We start from the raw sequence: 15810 nt of genomic DNA, 5'->3' as shown, positions 1-15810 counted from the left end.
CTTTTTTCAAATATTTGTTGCTACTTAGAGTTGCGACATGATGGTGCACTACTTTCCAGACAACAGTTTTTCCTTAAGAGTGGTTTTGGTAAATCCTGAGAAGTATTTTCATATTATTTGCAACCTCATGTTAAATCACATTAGCCAACGTTAGCTTAACCGTCCCGTTGGGGGGGGGGGGGGGAGGAGGGGACAACAATCCTGTTAACCTGTTGAAACTCTAGGGGCGCAATTTCATTTTTGGATGAAAAACGTTCCCGTTTTAAACAAGATATTTTGTCACAAAAAGATGCTCGACTATGCATATAATTGATAGCTTTCGAAAGAAAACACTCTGACGTGTCCAGAACTGCAAAGATATTTTCTGTGCGTGCCCTAGAACGTGAGCTTCAGGCAAAACCAAGATGAGACGGCATCCAGGAAATGAGCAGGATTTTTGAGGCTCTGTTTTCCATTGTCTCCTTATATGGCTGTGAATGCGAGAGGAGTAAGTCTGCCCTTTCTGTCGTTTCCCCAAGGTGTCTGCAGCATTGTGACGTATTTGTAGGCAGATCATTGGAAGATTGACCATAAGAGACCACATTTACCAGGTGTCCGCCCGGTGTCCCGCGCCGAAATTGGTGCGCAAAAGTCAGCTGCAAGTATTTTTCCACAGAATTCAGAGGAGAATGCAGGCTTCCACGAACGATATATCAATGAAGAGATATGTGAAAAAACACCTTGAGGATTGATTCCAAACAACGTTTGCCATGTTTCGGTCGATATTATGGAGTTAATTCGGAAAAAGTTTGACGTTGTAGGTGACTGAATTTTCGGTTCGTTTCGGCAGCCAAATGTGATGTACAAAACGGAACGATTTCTCCTACACACAGACGCTTTCAGGAAAAACTGCGCATTTGGTATGTAACTGAGAGTCTCCTCATTGAAAACATCCGAAGCTCTTCAAAGGTAAATGATTTTATTTATTTGGTTATCTGGTTTTTGTGAAAATGTTGCGTGCTAAATGCTACTCAAAATGCTAAGCTAGCTTAGCATACTCTTACACAAATTAGTGAATAGCGATGGTTCAAAAGCATATTTTGAAAATCTGAGATGACAGTGTTGTTAAGAAAAGGCTAAGCTTGAGAGCAGGCGCATTATTTTCATTTTATTTGCGATTTTCAGAAATCGTTAACGTTGCGTTATGCTAATGAGCCTGAGGCTTTAGTCACGATCCCGGATCCGGGATGGGGAGATTCAAGAGGTTAAGGTTAAGAAGAGTGTTTTTGGTAAATCCTGAGAAGTATTGCTTTAGCAGTATCCTCCTGTCCTGTCTGCCTGGGACGGTATTAAAAACAAACCAAAATTTGGCCATAAGACAATTTCATTTCCCAAGATGCAATACATGACCAAATATGTGAACTCCTGCTTGGGTTCACCTACTTTAGGTCATATGTAGTGCATCATGGGCATTAAAATAGCAACAAAGGGGGACCAATTCCATAACAGCCTCCATTCTTCTGGGAAGGCTTTCCATTAGATGGTGGAACATTGCTGCTTCCATTCAGCCACAAGAGTATTTGTGAGGTTGGGCACTGATGTTGGCCAGTTAGGCCTGGCTCGCAGTCGGCGTTCCCATTCATCCCAAAGGTGTTAGAAGAGGTTGAGATCAGGGTTGTGCAGGCCAGTCAAGTTCTTCCATACCGATCAACAAACCATTTCTGTATGGACCTCGCCTTGTGCACGGGGGCATTGGCATGCTGAAACAGGAAAGGGCCTTCCACAAACTGTTGCCACAAAGTCGGAAGCACAGAATCGTCTAGAATGTCTTTGTATGCTGTAGCGTTACGATTTCCCTTCACTGGAACTAAGGAGCCGAGCCAAAACCTTGGAAAAAAAAAAAACATTATTCCACCAAACTTTACAGTTGGCACTATGCATTGGGCCAGGTAGCATTCTCCTGGCATCCACAACATTCAGATTTGTCCGTCAGACTGCCAGATGGGGAAGAGTGATTCCTCACTCCAGAGAACATGTTTCCAGTGCGCCAAAGTCCAAAGGCGGCAAGCTTTACACCACTACAGCTGACACTTCCATCGCGCATGGTTATCTTAGGCTTGTGTGCGGCTGCTCGGACATGGAAACCCCTTTCACGAAGCTCCCGACGAACCGTTATTTTTGCTGACATTGCTTCCAGAGTCAGTTTGGAACTAGTAGTGAGTGTTGCAAACAAGGACTGATGATTTTTACACTATACCACTCAGCGGGCCAGTTCTGTGAGCTTGTGTGGCCTACCACTTCGTAGTTGAGCCGTTGCTGCTCCTAGACATTTCTACTTCACAATAACTAACAGTTAACCGGGGCAGCTCTAGCAGGGCAGAGATATGACGAACTGACTTGTTGGAGAGGTGGCATCCTATGACAGTGCAATGTTGAGTCACTGAGCTCTTCAGTAAGGTCATTCTACTGCCAATGTATATGGAGATTGCATGGCTATGTGCTTGATTGTATATACCCGTCAGCTAAGGGTTTGGCTGAAATAGCCGAAACCACTAATTTCAAGGGGTGTCTTCAGACACAATTCCAAAGCAACTAGGACAATTTCAGTTGATCAATGTATTTATAAGTTTTTTTTACATCAGCAGATGTCAAAGTGCTCATGCAGAACTCAGCTCAAAACCTCAATAGAGCAAGCAATGCAGATGTAGAAACCTCCCTAGAAAGGAGGTAACCTAGGAAGAAACCGAGAAGGACCACGCTCTGAGGGGTGGCCGGTCATCTTCTGGCTGTTCCCGGTGGAGATAAGACTACATGGCCATTTAAGCAAGATCGTTCAAGATATTCAAACGCTCATAGATGACCAGCAGGGTCAGATAATAATCCAAGTGGTCATAGAGGGTGCAACAGGTCCAGGGGGGGGGGTGGAGAGAGAGCAAGAGGATACCTAGTCAGTTGCACAACTGAATGCATTCAACCGAAATGTGTCTTCCGCATTTAACCCAACCCGTCAAACTGTTATTGAAGGAGTTCAAGACCTGTCCAAGGTGGATGGTTGATTGTGACAACATTGGGTTATAGAGCAGGGATGGGCAACTTTGATAAGGGTGGGGGCCAAACGATTTATATTCACACACACACTAGATGACTCACAGGGGGTGCTGTTTTGAAGCCACCGCACCTCCATTTTGGTACTCACCCACAATTATTAAACAACATGTCCACTCAGTGGCTTCATAGGCCCCCCCTTTGGCCATTACATAGCATCAGCAATCCAGAGTTTATATACACATCATTGGTCTGCATACCCACACATGCAGTAAGAGCCAGCCCTAGCCTTTTGGGGGCCCTAGGCAGACAAGGGCAATTACACAGCCATAATGCAAATACTAAAAAACAATTACATCCAACACAATAACCTATCCATAATTTTTATTTAAGAGAAAGTAGTCAGCTGTCATTTGGGAAAATTTGAGCCATGATTTCAATTTTCTCCAGTATATGGTAACTGTCAGAAAGTGATAATCTGCACTCTAAGTCAGTCAACAATGGTGGTAACGGTTTGGTTTGTTATCAAAAATATGAACTGTTTGTAGAGTGATTCAATTGGTTTTAGAATGGTGGCTACTGCATGTGAGAAAAATAGCATGTGAAAAGTTCATTGCATTCCGTTTGGTGGGTTCCAAAGGACTGCAAGGTCCTAGAAACCTTAAATTAGTCCAAACTAGACTTAACACAACCACCTTCACCGGTTTCTTGAAAGTCAAGTTGGAGTCCAAATGATGCCGATATATAGGACATAGCATTTGACCCTCTACCAGTACCAACAATGGAGTGTTTCTTTTAACACCGGTATGGAACAATATTGCTCTGCAACTTAACCTAGACTAGCAGGCTTAAAAAAAGCTTTGTTTGCCCAGTTTCGGCTGTGTTTAGACACGCAGCCGAATCTGATCTTGTCACTAATTGGCATTTTTTGACCAATCAGATCAGCTCTGAAAAAAAGATGTGAAAACCTCTGATTGGTCAATACCAATAAGTGGAAAAGAAATATCAGAATTGGCCTCCCTGTGTGCCCGCAGCCTTAGTCTAAAATTAGACTGCATTAGCTAGGACAAGTAATCTAATGAATAGCGGCAGTACACTAGCTGTAGGTCAGATACTCACGCCCTGGTCTTGGGGAATCCCATGGACAGCAGCACGTCCAGACTTGACCCATGTTTTACAGTGCCCGATCGATTCTGGCGCTGCCTCCGCGGGGTGACTTTGGTGTAAAGCTCTTCTTTAGCTGCCATCATAACTCTCACCGTTCCATTGGTATTTCAGTCCTCGGTTTCACTTACTTTCAGTAAAACCGGAAAGATGGAGGCAGCGGCAGACATTGAAAAAAGCGGATAATTTGTGTTAAACGGAATTAGACTAGACTTGGCTACACATGAACGACAATCCCGTTTAGTGGATGGAATAAAGCGAACAGGAGGTTCTATAGACAAATGTTCTGAACACAGAATGAACTAAGCAGCTTCCTGGTGAAACGCAGATAAAGTCATAACCATAGCTGCAGAAGGGGGGGGGTCACTAGTCGGAAGTCCTTTTGCTCTCAACGTCGCCGAGTCGAATGCGCTGACTAGGATGTAAACTATTTTTTTGCTGGGAGTTTCTTGCAATTGTTCGCTAAAAACGTTAACACATTTGTGTCCTGAAATTATTTATTCAATGTAACTATGCCTCAAATGTCTTATTTATGAATGGATTTTGAGTGAGCGTCGGGCCAGCCCGTCAAAAAGGTTACAGTTCTCAACAGCACCGCCCCTTTTTCTTAAAGAGACAGGATTCACTACGTCACGTCTTTCTGTATGATCAAATGTATCCATTCACAGTGATTAAACAGACTGCGCAAACAGAATAGAAGCTTACCCTCTCTCTGCACCACATGCACATGGTTACCTACGGAATTCTTAAGACATTCCGAAAACTATTTAAGGATACTGGTCTGTAAATGTACAAATTGTATATCTTTAAAATGTTTGGTTCTGGAAAACAGTAAGCTACATGGGAACGCATCTAATTGGCACAGGTCAGAGGGCATATTAACATTCTCTAATTAGCCCTACACCAAACCTGCTACACGAAACAAAACATTTTATACAGTGTGCCTTAAGAATATTCTCTCAATCTAGGCTAAACTGATTATGGTAAAGGGTAGATAATACTCAACGGTACTGAAGGACCATGGATGATCTTAGCTAGCACCTTGTGGATACATTGTACATAATAATAGCTCAAAGTCAAAGATATGGAAAATACAACTATTACAAAAATGGTCTTTCAGAGACTGTTCTTCAAATAGTATTTAATATTAGAATCAGGTGTTACCTTAAACAAATACATTAATCTGTCAAAATTGTAAAATGCTCAATAAAAATATCTAGACTAAAACCTGACTAATTTTTGCGAAATAAATATTTTAAGTACGACTGCACCCATGTTCTTTGTATGATGTTGCTGTGAGCACAATATCCCATCTTTGGGATGCTAAACTTGATAACTTGCAAAGAAGGAGAATGCACATCTCAACAAGTCTGGTTGCTAGTTTGTTACTGCTCTTGACAACTTCTCATGGAATTGTCATGCCAAACATTTAAGTGTTTAATAGTGAGTGACAAAGAGTTGGCACGGCAGCACACACCGATCTGGAACCAGCAACAAACAATACAATGACTAATACAAACATTAGGAATGTGACCAAAAAAGCGTTTAACCACCTGAGAAACATTGCCACGGTGGGTCCGTTTCCATGCATGCTTGACCACTGTAATGCTCACCTGTCTGGTCTACCCAAGAAAGCCATTGGTCAACTGCAAAACATACAGAATGCTGCAGCACGGGTCCTGACCGAGACCAGACGGAGAAGCTACATTACACTGGTTTTATGGTCCCTGCACTGGCTGCCTGTGTGTTTTAGAATTAATTTTAAGATTCTACTATTGGTTTTTAAAATCAAGCCACAATTGTGCACCCAATACATGTAAGACAGGCTTTTAAAGTTATGTACCCAGTAGGTTCCTCTGGCACTGGCCTATCCCAAAGCCTAGGACCAAGAGGCATGGAATGGTAGCCTTTAGTTACTATGCCCCCAGACTCTTGAATAGCCTTCCAGAGAACCTGTGGGAGCCAAAACTGTGGACATTATTTAAAGAGATCTTAACACATCTTTTTAGATATGCATTTCCCTAGTGTGCTTTAGTCATTCAGTTCGTTCTTCAGTGTTTTTATGCTCTTATGTCTGTTGTGTAGTAAATCGTTTATTTATTGTTATAATTTCTCCCCCTGTAAAGCACATGGTGTTGCATTCCATGTCAGAAATGTGCTGTATAAATCAAGCTCGATGTGAGTTGATCAAAACACAATGCCATTTAAAACTAACTACCGTAAACAAAACATTTCACATTACAACTCACTGAACAGCATGGATATTCAAGGCACACAAGGTATGCGTATCAAACTGCAACCTATTCCCTACATAAATGCCCTAGAGCCTTGGTCAAAAGTAGTGTACTATATACAGAATAGGGTGCCATTTGGGATACAGCAGTGGCATGGGACAGAGGGAGCTGTGGTATTTCCAAAGCTTGTGTCAGGTTGAACAGCGGAGTCAATCACCACCTTCCGGAGACACCTGAAACCCCACCTCTTTAAGGAATACCTAGGATAGGATAAAGTAATCCTTCTCACCCCCCCCCTTAAATGATTTAGATGCACTATTGTAAAGTGGCTGTTCCACTGGATGTCATAAGGTGAATTCACCAATTTGTAAGTCGCTCTGGATAAGAGCGTCTGCCAAATGACTTAAATGTAAATGTAACAATCAAGACTTCGCAAGGTGAATCCCTTATGAAGGTAGGTTGTAGCTCAAAATGACACTAATCCCTACATAGTGCACTTCTTTTGACCAGGACCCATAGAGCTCTATATATTGGGCTCGCCTAGCGGTTAACAGTGTTGCGCAAGAAACCGAAAGGTTGTTGGTTCAAATCCCCTTCTGCCCTTGAACAAGGCAGTTAACCCCCAACATATACTCCCCGGGCATCGATGACGTGGGTGTCGATTAAGGCAGCCCACCACACCTCTCTGATTCAGTGGGGTTGAGTTAAATGCAGAAGACATTTGTTGAATGCCTTCAGTTGTGCAACAGAGTAGGTATTCCATTTCCCCTTCCTTCTCGTGACTATATAGGGAATAGGGTGCAATTTGGGACGCAAGGCATAAAACGCATGTTCTATTGGGGTTAGAAAAATTTAAATGACCAGCGTTAGTGAAATATTTTTGGGAAAAAAGAAAAGTTCTATACACACACCCGCCACAAAATAAAGCAGACATACAGTAGGTGACTGCCGGTTAGAGAAATATTAATGTGGAAATAGTTTTTATAAACAGATGGAATTAAAAAATATTAAAATCAATCCACACCGAGCAGGTAAAAGGGCCAGTGGTATTATCATTTAACCAATTATCTCTCCTTCCTCCCAAAGTGTGCACTTTGCTTCACTGATTTGAAAGGAAATGGCTGGTATAAGGAAAACGTGGAAACTCCCACGAGCTCATGCCGCTGCCAATCCAATGTTTTGAGATTTGTGGGAAGCAGTGAACAAGAGCACACTTCAGGAGAAAAGGGAGATGTTATTGGGACGCAACCGCATTCATCGTTGTTGCCGTAGACTCCTGAGTATATCCTGTTGCTAGCCCTGGCTATACCACGAAAGACGACTTCTGTTTGAATTCCCCCTGAAACAGACAGAGAAGACTGCAATTACAAGACTACCTTTTCACTGTAATACAAGACCAAAGAACAGTAACCATTAAGTCTTTAGATGGTCCTCTGCAGCTCAGTTGGTAAAGCATGGCGCTTGCAACGCCAGGATATTGGGGCCCGATTCTCGGGACTACCCACATGTAAAAATGTAGGCACCTATGACTGAGTCGCCTTGGATAAAAGCATCTGCTAAATATTATATATTTCCCTGACAACCAAACCATATAATACACTACAATCGTAATAAACATCTAATTGTCAGAAATTGAATTTGAGAGCAGAGAAAAAAGCATATAGAAATTATTTTCATCACAATAATGTCTATTATCTTTTGAATAATCTTCTGCTTGCTAAAATGTTAAACATACCAGAGAAATGGAAGAAATACTATGGAAATTAATGTCTAAAAAGCACAAGACTCGTTAAGACATTACAAAGACCGATGAAACTTACATCATCTTCATCGCCATACTCCGATGTTGGCTGGTAGACCACTGAGGGTTTGGGTTGGCTGTAAGAGGAACACCAAGTGAGCCTACAGTGATATCTATAAAGCCATCAGCCACTTTAACGTGTACTATATTGTACTTTTTATATGGTATTCTCTTTTTATGAAATCTTACATAAAATCCTTAAATTAATAAGCCCTCAGCAACAGGGGCTGAGGCAACCAAAGGAGGACATAGATGTAATTTGACACTGGCACTGAAACCCAATTTGCCAAGTCCTGCATTAACATGATCAGACAAAGTAATCAGTTATTAAAGAGTCCACTTACCTTGCACTCTTTTCTGTGAGGACAAAATAAATAAGAGTGAGTTAAATGTAGAGACATTTGTATGATGATTTGAATTTGAAGGTTATAACTTGCAGTTTATAATGTTACAGTCACTGTACTGGGCCCATATTTATTAAAATGTCTTTGAATAAGAGTTATGATCTAGGATTAGGTCTTTTCTGTCCATGCAAATTTATTCATTATGATCGAAAAGTCCAATCTGTTCCTAGATCTGCACTCCTACTTTGAGACGCTTTATGAATACAAGAACAGGAGTGGTTAGGGGGTGTGAGCTCACTAGGCAGGTATCCTTTGCGGCGGGCGTACCACAGTCCAAAGCCTAGCAGGGCCAGGGCTAGGAGAGCCACGATCACCCCGGCAACAATACCTCCAGTGTTGATGTCATCTAGACAGAGAGAATGAGGAAAAATTGGTTAATTTCCACCAAAATGTATGTTGATGCATCTTCCCGCACATTGATAAAAAACATGTTTTTCAGGACCCTGTCTTTCAAAAGATCATTAGTTAATTAATGAACATGCACCTGTGGAACGGTCATTAAAACACTAACAGCTTTACAGACAGTAGGCAATTAAAAGTCAGTTATAAAAACTTAGGTCACTAAAGATGCCTTTCTACCGACTCTGAAAAACACCAAAGGAAAGAAGCCCAGGGTCCCTGCTCAACTGTGTGTTTGAATGTGCCTTAGGCATGCTGCAAGGAGGCATGAGGACCAGGGTAAAAAAATTGCAATGTCTGTACTGTGAGACGCCTAAGGGAGTCAGCTGATCGTCCTCGCAGTGGCAGACCACGTGTAACACCTGCACAGGATTGGTACATCCAAACATCACACCTGCGGGACAGGTACAGGATGGCAACAACTGCCCGACTTACACCAGGAATGCACAATCCCGCCATCAGTGCTCAGACTGTCCGCAAAAGGCTGAGCGAGGCTGGACTGAGGGCTTGTAGGCCTGTTGTAAGGCAGGTCCTCACCAGACATCACCGGCAACGTCGCCACCTATGGGCACAAACCCACAGCCGCTGGACCAGACAGGATGGACAAAAAGTGCTCTTCACTGACGAGTCGCAGTTTTGTCTCACCAGGGGTGATAGAGTCGTGTTTATCATCAAAGGAATGAGCTTTACGCTGAGGCCTGTACTATGAAGCGTCAGTCATGATCTGGGGCAGTGTGTCACAGCATCATCGGACTGAGCTTGTTGTCAATCTCAACGCTGTGCATTACAGGGAAGACATCCTTCTCCCTCACGTGCTACCCTTCCTGCAGGCTCATCCTGACATGACCCTCCAGCATGACAATGCCACCAGCCATACTGCTCGTTCTGTGTGTGATTTCCTGAAAAGACAGGAATGTCAGTGTTCTGCCATGGCCAGCAAAGAGCCCGGATCTCAGTCCCATTGAGAACTGGGGCGGCAGGGTAGCCGCCTAGTGGTTAGAGTGTTAGACTAGTAACCGGAAGGTTGCAAGTTCAAACCCCCGAGCTGACAAGGTACAAATCTGTCGTTCTGCCCCTGAATAGGCAGTTAACCCACTGTTCCTAGGCCTTCATTGAAAATAAGAATTTGTTCTTAACTGACTTGCCTAGTTAAATAAATGTAAAATAGAAATTTAAAAAAACGTCTGGGACCGGTTGGATCAGAGGGTGAGGGCTCGGGACATTCCCTCCCAGAAATGTCCGGGAACTTGCAGGTGCCTTGGTGGAAGACTGGAGTGACATCTCACAGCAAGAACTGGCAAATCTGGTACAGTCCATGAGGAGGAGAGGCACTGCAGTACTTAATGCAGCTGGTGGCCACACCAGATACTGACTTAGTTTTGATTTTTTACCTCCTTTGTTCAGGGACACATTCAATTTCTGTTAGTCACATGTCTGTGGAACTTGTTCAGTTAGTCTCAGTTGTTGAATCTTGTTATGTTCATACAAATATTTACACATGTTAAGTTTGCTGAAAATAAAACAGTTGACAGAGGATTCTTTTTATGAAGAGTTTATAACACTTGAAATGTATATTTTCTAAACCTTTGAGTGCAATGTTCATTATTCATTTCTAATAGTTTAAATTATTTTCTTCTCAGTTGTATTTGTTCATTTCACATGCCTTGGCAAATGTAAACATATGTTTCCTTTGAATTGAAAGGAGAGAGAAAAATTAGATCCATTACCCTGGCTCACAAAGTCAAAATGGGAGCGTGAAACAGTCTAGCATCCTTGTCATTGAGGGGAAAATGAATATGTGCATTCACTATGGCATAAAGACCAGAGCAAATAATGCTAATATTCGGGGGGTGCATGTTACACACGTAATGGAAATAAATTGTTTTTGCATATCCCAACTCCAAGACAACTGCAGGGAGTGGGGTAACGGCCATGGTCACCTGCCCCTGGAGGAATTAGGGTTAAGTGCCTTTGCTTCACCTCGTTGACGCCGGTATTCTAACCACCGACCTTTCGGTAACTTGCCCAACGCTCTAACCTATCTGCTGCCCACATCTAGGTCTGGTTATTGTAAAAGCACTTGCGCGAATGTAAAAACATTGATTCCAGGGGTTGTTAGGAAACATATCCACCAACCAAACCAGCATAACAATATTTTAAGAGTACATAATATGAATTGGCTGCAACAGGATTATCTAGATTTACCGGTGTATGGTATGACCTACATTTGAATGAAGGAAACAATTTCCTAGATCGCTTTCACATTTTTGTATTAGGCCAGTAAGCTACTATCAAAACCAAACAAGAGTGATTCACATTAGGGATGGGGGTTGGAAATAATTTCTCTATTCGAATAGTATCATGATTTATTTTTTGATATACAGTACCAGTCAAAAGTTAAACTATTCATTCCAGGGTTTCTACATTTTGACTACATTGTAGAGTAATAGTGAAGACCTCATAACTATGAAATTTAACACATGGAATCATGTAACCAAAAGTAGTGTTAAACAAATCTAAATATATTTTGTATTTGAGATTCTTCAAAATAGCCACCCTTTGCTTTGATGACAGCTTTGCCCTCATTGGCATTCTCCAATCCATAGAAAACGAAGAGCACTTACGGACTTCCATTCTGACAGCTTCACAGCGTTTCGCAGGGCCGGCATCATTCACAGCCTCACAGCTGTAGTCTCCTGTATCCATCTTAGAAGCAGAAGGAAACTCCTGCGGGAATAGAAAGAGACATTTACAAGCACTGATATTAAATAAAAAAGGGTAAACAATTGAAATAGAGACGCGACTTTGGATACCACAGTACTGTTGTGTTAGCCTGGTCCCAGATGTATGTGTTATACAGCCAACTATGGTCAGCCTGTTTGGCATTCCAATGATCATAGGAGTTTACTATTTAGCACACTTGTTATTAGCCGTAGCCTATATAGCTAGCTCAAACCAACTAAACTGCCACGATGGATATCAGAAACTGGCTTTGATAAAGTAGCCAAACAAAGCCAAAGTAGCAGGGGACACCTGGCTACTGTGTCAGTAGATGTTAAAAGTTGTGACAGCGCTGGAGTTCCTTGGGTACTGAATGCAAGTGTTCATAAAAAAAACACAGTAAGACGCGAGGCTACAGGGCTGCTGAAGGCAGTGACAGTTTATAGCCTCCGCGATCCTTCAAACAAATTACTCCAGGCAAAAGCAACAGATCTTTACACTGAAGTCAGTGGTCCGCTGTGCATCGAGAAGTTGGTGACAGCAACTTTGAAACCATTTGGTAACAGTTCAGTGGCACACCACCAGCTCCAAGAATATGACAATGTTATGCAAGTACAACTCCAGCAATGCGTTGTAGACAGTACAGTAGGCCAGCAGGACAGAGGAGAAAAGACTGCATCGTTCTGACATTTCACCAAGAACAGAGAAGACAATAGCCAACTGTGTGCCCTTGACTTTATAGAAGGTGAAACCACTGCTGGATCTAAGCAAATCCCGATTTGGTGGAAGCGGAGCTGTCGCTCGCCAGGTTTTGCAAACTGAAATCACCCGCTAAGTCTCCAATGTGTTAAATCACAAAGTGTCGCTGAACTCATGAACACAATCATTATCCATGTTTGAAGCATGCTGCATCTCACTGTAGTAGTCGGTTTTGAATCTCCAGTCGCCTTTTGTTTACTGTAATATCAATCTGATATTTTGTTTACTAGGTCCTACTTGGTATCGCTGCTTTGTTCGGTTCGCATTAGCAGTTGTCAGTATTCTAAGTCAAACTGCTATTCATTACTTTGTTTTCATGCATGAAAAACTAGGTTGCTACTTTCCAATGCAAGAACCCCCCCCAAAAAAAATTGTGCCCCCTCACCAATTTCCACTGCCCCCTTAGTCACTTTATCCCAGCGACGGGTCTAGAAACGCCTGCAGTGGGGAGCGCACCTGGCCTGGGATAATCAGCTGTGTCATGGCTACCAGTGATGGGCACACTTAAGGGATGAATGGTCTCGAGACAGAATTGGCAATTGCTGCTGTCAGATTGACCAGATTATTACTTCCAATAATTGCAAGAGGGTCTTCAATACAATAGCTAGAATGCAGTTATACTTTTAAACCGTGATCCTATTGGTTTTCAATTTCATTAAGCAGTTAGTGTTTAACCAGGCAAAGCCCCCCAAAAAATAAAAAAAAATAGAGTAGGCTGGTGACTGTTGGTTACAAGGAAGCAAGCGAGTCGCCTGCGCGATGTGTTGACTACGATCAGAAGCAGACCCGGAGCAGAGCCTGCACACACTCAGCACTTTCTTCGCCACAGCTGCTAGCTAGAAAACAGAACCCTTGCTCCTCTGCGCACAGTGTTGTTAATATTCTGCATATACAGTAGTAGCCTGTCCAGTGCAAATACAAGCAGGAAGGCGAGTGAGTAACCAATGGTCGAGAAGGCGAGTCTGAGGTCAGAGTCAAAAGTCATGAAAATCATGACTCCGATTACAACACTGGACTAATTCCTTTAACCTTTTTGGGATAGGGGGCAGCATTTTCACTTTTGGATGAATAGCGTGCCCAGAGTGAACTGCCTCTTACTCAGTCACAGATGCTAATATATGCATATTATTAGTAGTATTGGATAGAAAACACTGAAGTATCAAAAACTGTTTGAATGATATCTGAGTATAACAGAACTCATATGGCAAGAAAAACCTGAGAACAACCAACCAGGAAGTGGGAAATCTGAGGTTTGTAGTTTTTCAAAGCTTGACCTACCGAAAAACACATTGAGATATGGATGAGGTTGCACTTCCTAGGGCATCCACTAGATGGCAACCGTCACTGACTCACATGAGTCAGTGGTCTGGCAGAGAGCCTTGGTCTCATGACACGCGGTTTCAGAGTTAACTCTCAGTTCCTTTCTTTTATGTTACCTTTATTTAACCAGGTAGGCAAGTTGAGAACAAGTTCTCATTTTCAATTGCGACCTGGCGAAGATAAAGCAAAGCAGTTCGACAGATACACATGGAGTAAAAACAAACATACAGTCAATAATACAGTAGAAAAATAAGTATATACACAATGTGAGCAAATGAGGTGAGATGAGGGAGGTAAAGGCAAAAAAAGGCCATGGTGGCAAAGTAAATACAATATTGCAAGTAAAACACTGGAATGGTAGATTTGCAGTGGAAGAATGTGCAAAGTAGAAATAAAAATAATTGGGTGCAAAGGAGCAAAATAAATACAGTAGGGAAAGGGGTAGTTTGGGCTAAATTATAGATGGGCTATGTACAGGTGGAATAATCTGCACTGCTCTGACAGCTGGTGAGGGAGATAAGTGTTTCCAGTTTGAGATTTTTGTAGTTCGTTCCAGTCATTGGCAGCAGAGAACTGGAAGGAGAGGTAGCCAAAGAAAGAATTGGTTTTGGGGGTGACCGGAGAGATATACCTGCTGGAGCGTGTGCCACAGGTGGGTGATGCTATGGTGACCAGCGAGCTGAGATAAGGGGGGACTTTACCTAGCAGGGTCTTGTAGATGACCTGGAGCCAGTGGGTTTGGCGACGAGTATGAAGCGAGGGCCAGCCAACGAGAGCGAACAGGTCGCAATGGTGGGTAGTATATGGGGCTTTGGTGACAAAACGGTGATGTGATAGACTGCATCCAATTTGTTGAGTAGGGTATCGGAGGCTATTTTGTAAATGACATCGCCAAAGTCGAGGATTGGTAGGATGGTCAGTTTTACAAGGGTATGTTTGGCAGCATGAGTGAAGGATGATTTGTTTTGAAATAGGAAGCCAATTCTAGATTTAACTTTGTATTGGAGATGGTTGATGTGGGTCTGGAAGGAGAGTAACCAGACACCTAGGTATTTGTAGTTGTCAGAGCCGTCCAGAGTAGTGATGTTGGACAGGCAGGCAGCGATCGGTTGAAGAGCATGCATTTAGTTTTACTTGTATTTAAGAGCAATTGGAGGCCACGGAAGGAGAGTTGTAATGGCATTGAAGCTTGCCTGGAGGGTTGTTAACACAGTGTCCAAAGAAGGGCCAGAAGTATACAGAATGGTGTCGTCCGCGTAGAGGTGCATCAGAGATTCACCAGCAGCAAGAGCGACATCATTGACGTGAACCCTGTGGCACTCCCATAGAGACTGCCAGAGGTCCAGACAAACAGGCCCCCCTGATTTGACACACTGAACTCTATCAGATAAGTATTTGGTGAACCAGGCGAGGCAATCATTTGAGAAACCAAGGCTGTAGAGTCTGCCGATGTGGTGATTGACAGAGTCGAAAGCCTTGGCCAGATCAATGAATACAGCTGCACAGTATTGTTTATCGATGTCGGTTAAGATATCGTTTAGGACCTTGAGCGTCGCTGAGGTGCACCCATGACCAGCTCTGAAACCAGATTGCATAGCAGAGAGAGTATGGTGAGATTCAAAATGGTCGGTAATCTGTTTGTTGACTTGGCTTTCAAAGACCTTAGAAAGGCAGGTTAGGATAGATAAGTCTGTAGCAGTTTGGGTCAAGAGTGTCCCCCCTTTGAAGAGGGGGATGACCACAGCTGCTTTCCAATCTTTGGGAATCTCAGACGACATGAAAGAGGTTGAACAGGCTAGTAAGAGGTGGCAACAATTTCGGCAGATCATTTTAGAAAGAAAGGGTCCAGATTGTCTAGCCCGGCTGATTTGTAGGGGTCCAGATTTTGCAGCTCTTTCAGAACATCAGCTGAACGGATTTGGGAGAAGGAGAAATGGGGAAGGCTTGGGTGAGTTGCTGTGGGGGGTGCAGTGCTGTTGACCAG

At 42.9% G+C, this 15810-nt stretch overlaps 2 protein-coding genes across 2 annotated transcripts in view; both read right to left on the bottom strand.

The window, feature by feature from the left end:
• Nucleotides 1-4935, bottom strand: part of ubash3ba (ubiquitin associated and SH3 domain containing Ba) — a 68953-nt gene extending 64018 nt beyond the window's left edge. Inside the window, exon 1 of the mRNA XM_064980742.1 lies at nucleotides 4144-4935. Coding sequence (XP_064836814.1) covers nucleotides 4144-4274 — 131 coding nt within the window. The 5' untranslated portion in view covers nucleotides 4275-4935. The remainder of the gene's footprint in view (nucleotides 1-4143) is intronic.
• Nucleotides 4936-5312: 377 nt separating this feature from the next.
• The window catches only part of LOC135550174 (junctional adhesion molecule A-like), a 47722-nt gene continuing 37224 nt past the window's right edge, over nucleotides 5313-15810 (bottom strand). Inside the window, exons 6-10 of the mRNA XM_064980743.1 lie at nucleotides 11651-11753; nucleotides 8866-8973; nucleotides 8568-8580; nucleotides 8243-8300; nucleotides 5313-7761 (exon numbers count right to left, since the gene is read on the bottom strand). Of these exons, the coding sequence (XP_064836815.1) occupies nucleotides 7726-7761; nucleotides 8243-8300; nucleotides 8568-8580; nucleotides 8866-8973; nucleotides 11651-11753 (318 nt within the window). The 3' untranslated portion in view covers nucleotides 5313-7725. The remainder of the gene's footprint in view (nucleotides 7762-8242; nucleotides 8301-8567; nucleotides 8581-8865; nucleotides 8974-11650; nucleotides 11754-15810) is intronic.

This window comes from Oncorhynchus masou, chromosome 12, assembly GCF_036934945.1.
Source record: "Oncorhynchus masou masou isolate Uvic2021 chromosome 12, UVic_Omas_1.1, whole genome shotgun sequence".
NCBI classification, from domain to species: domain Eukaryota; kingdom Metazoa; phylum Chordata; class Actinopteri; order Salmoniformes; family Salmonidae; genus Oncorhynchus; species Oncorhynchus masou.
This window is presented reverse-complemented; position numbering and strand designations above follow the sequence as displayed.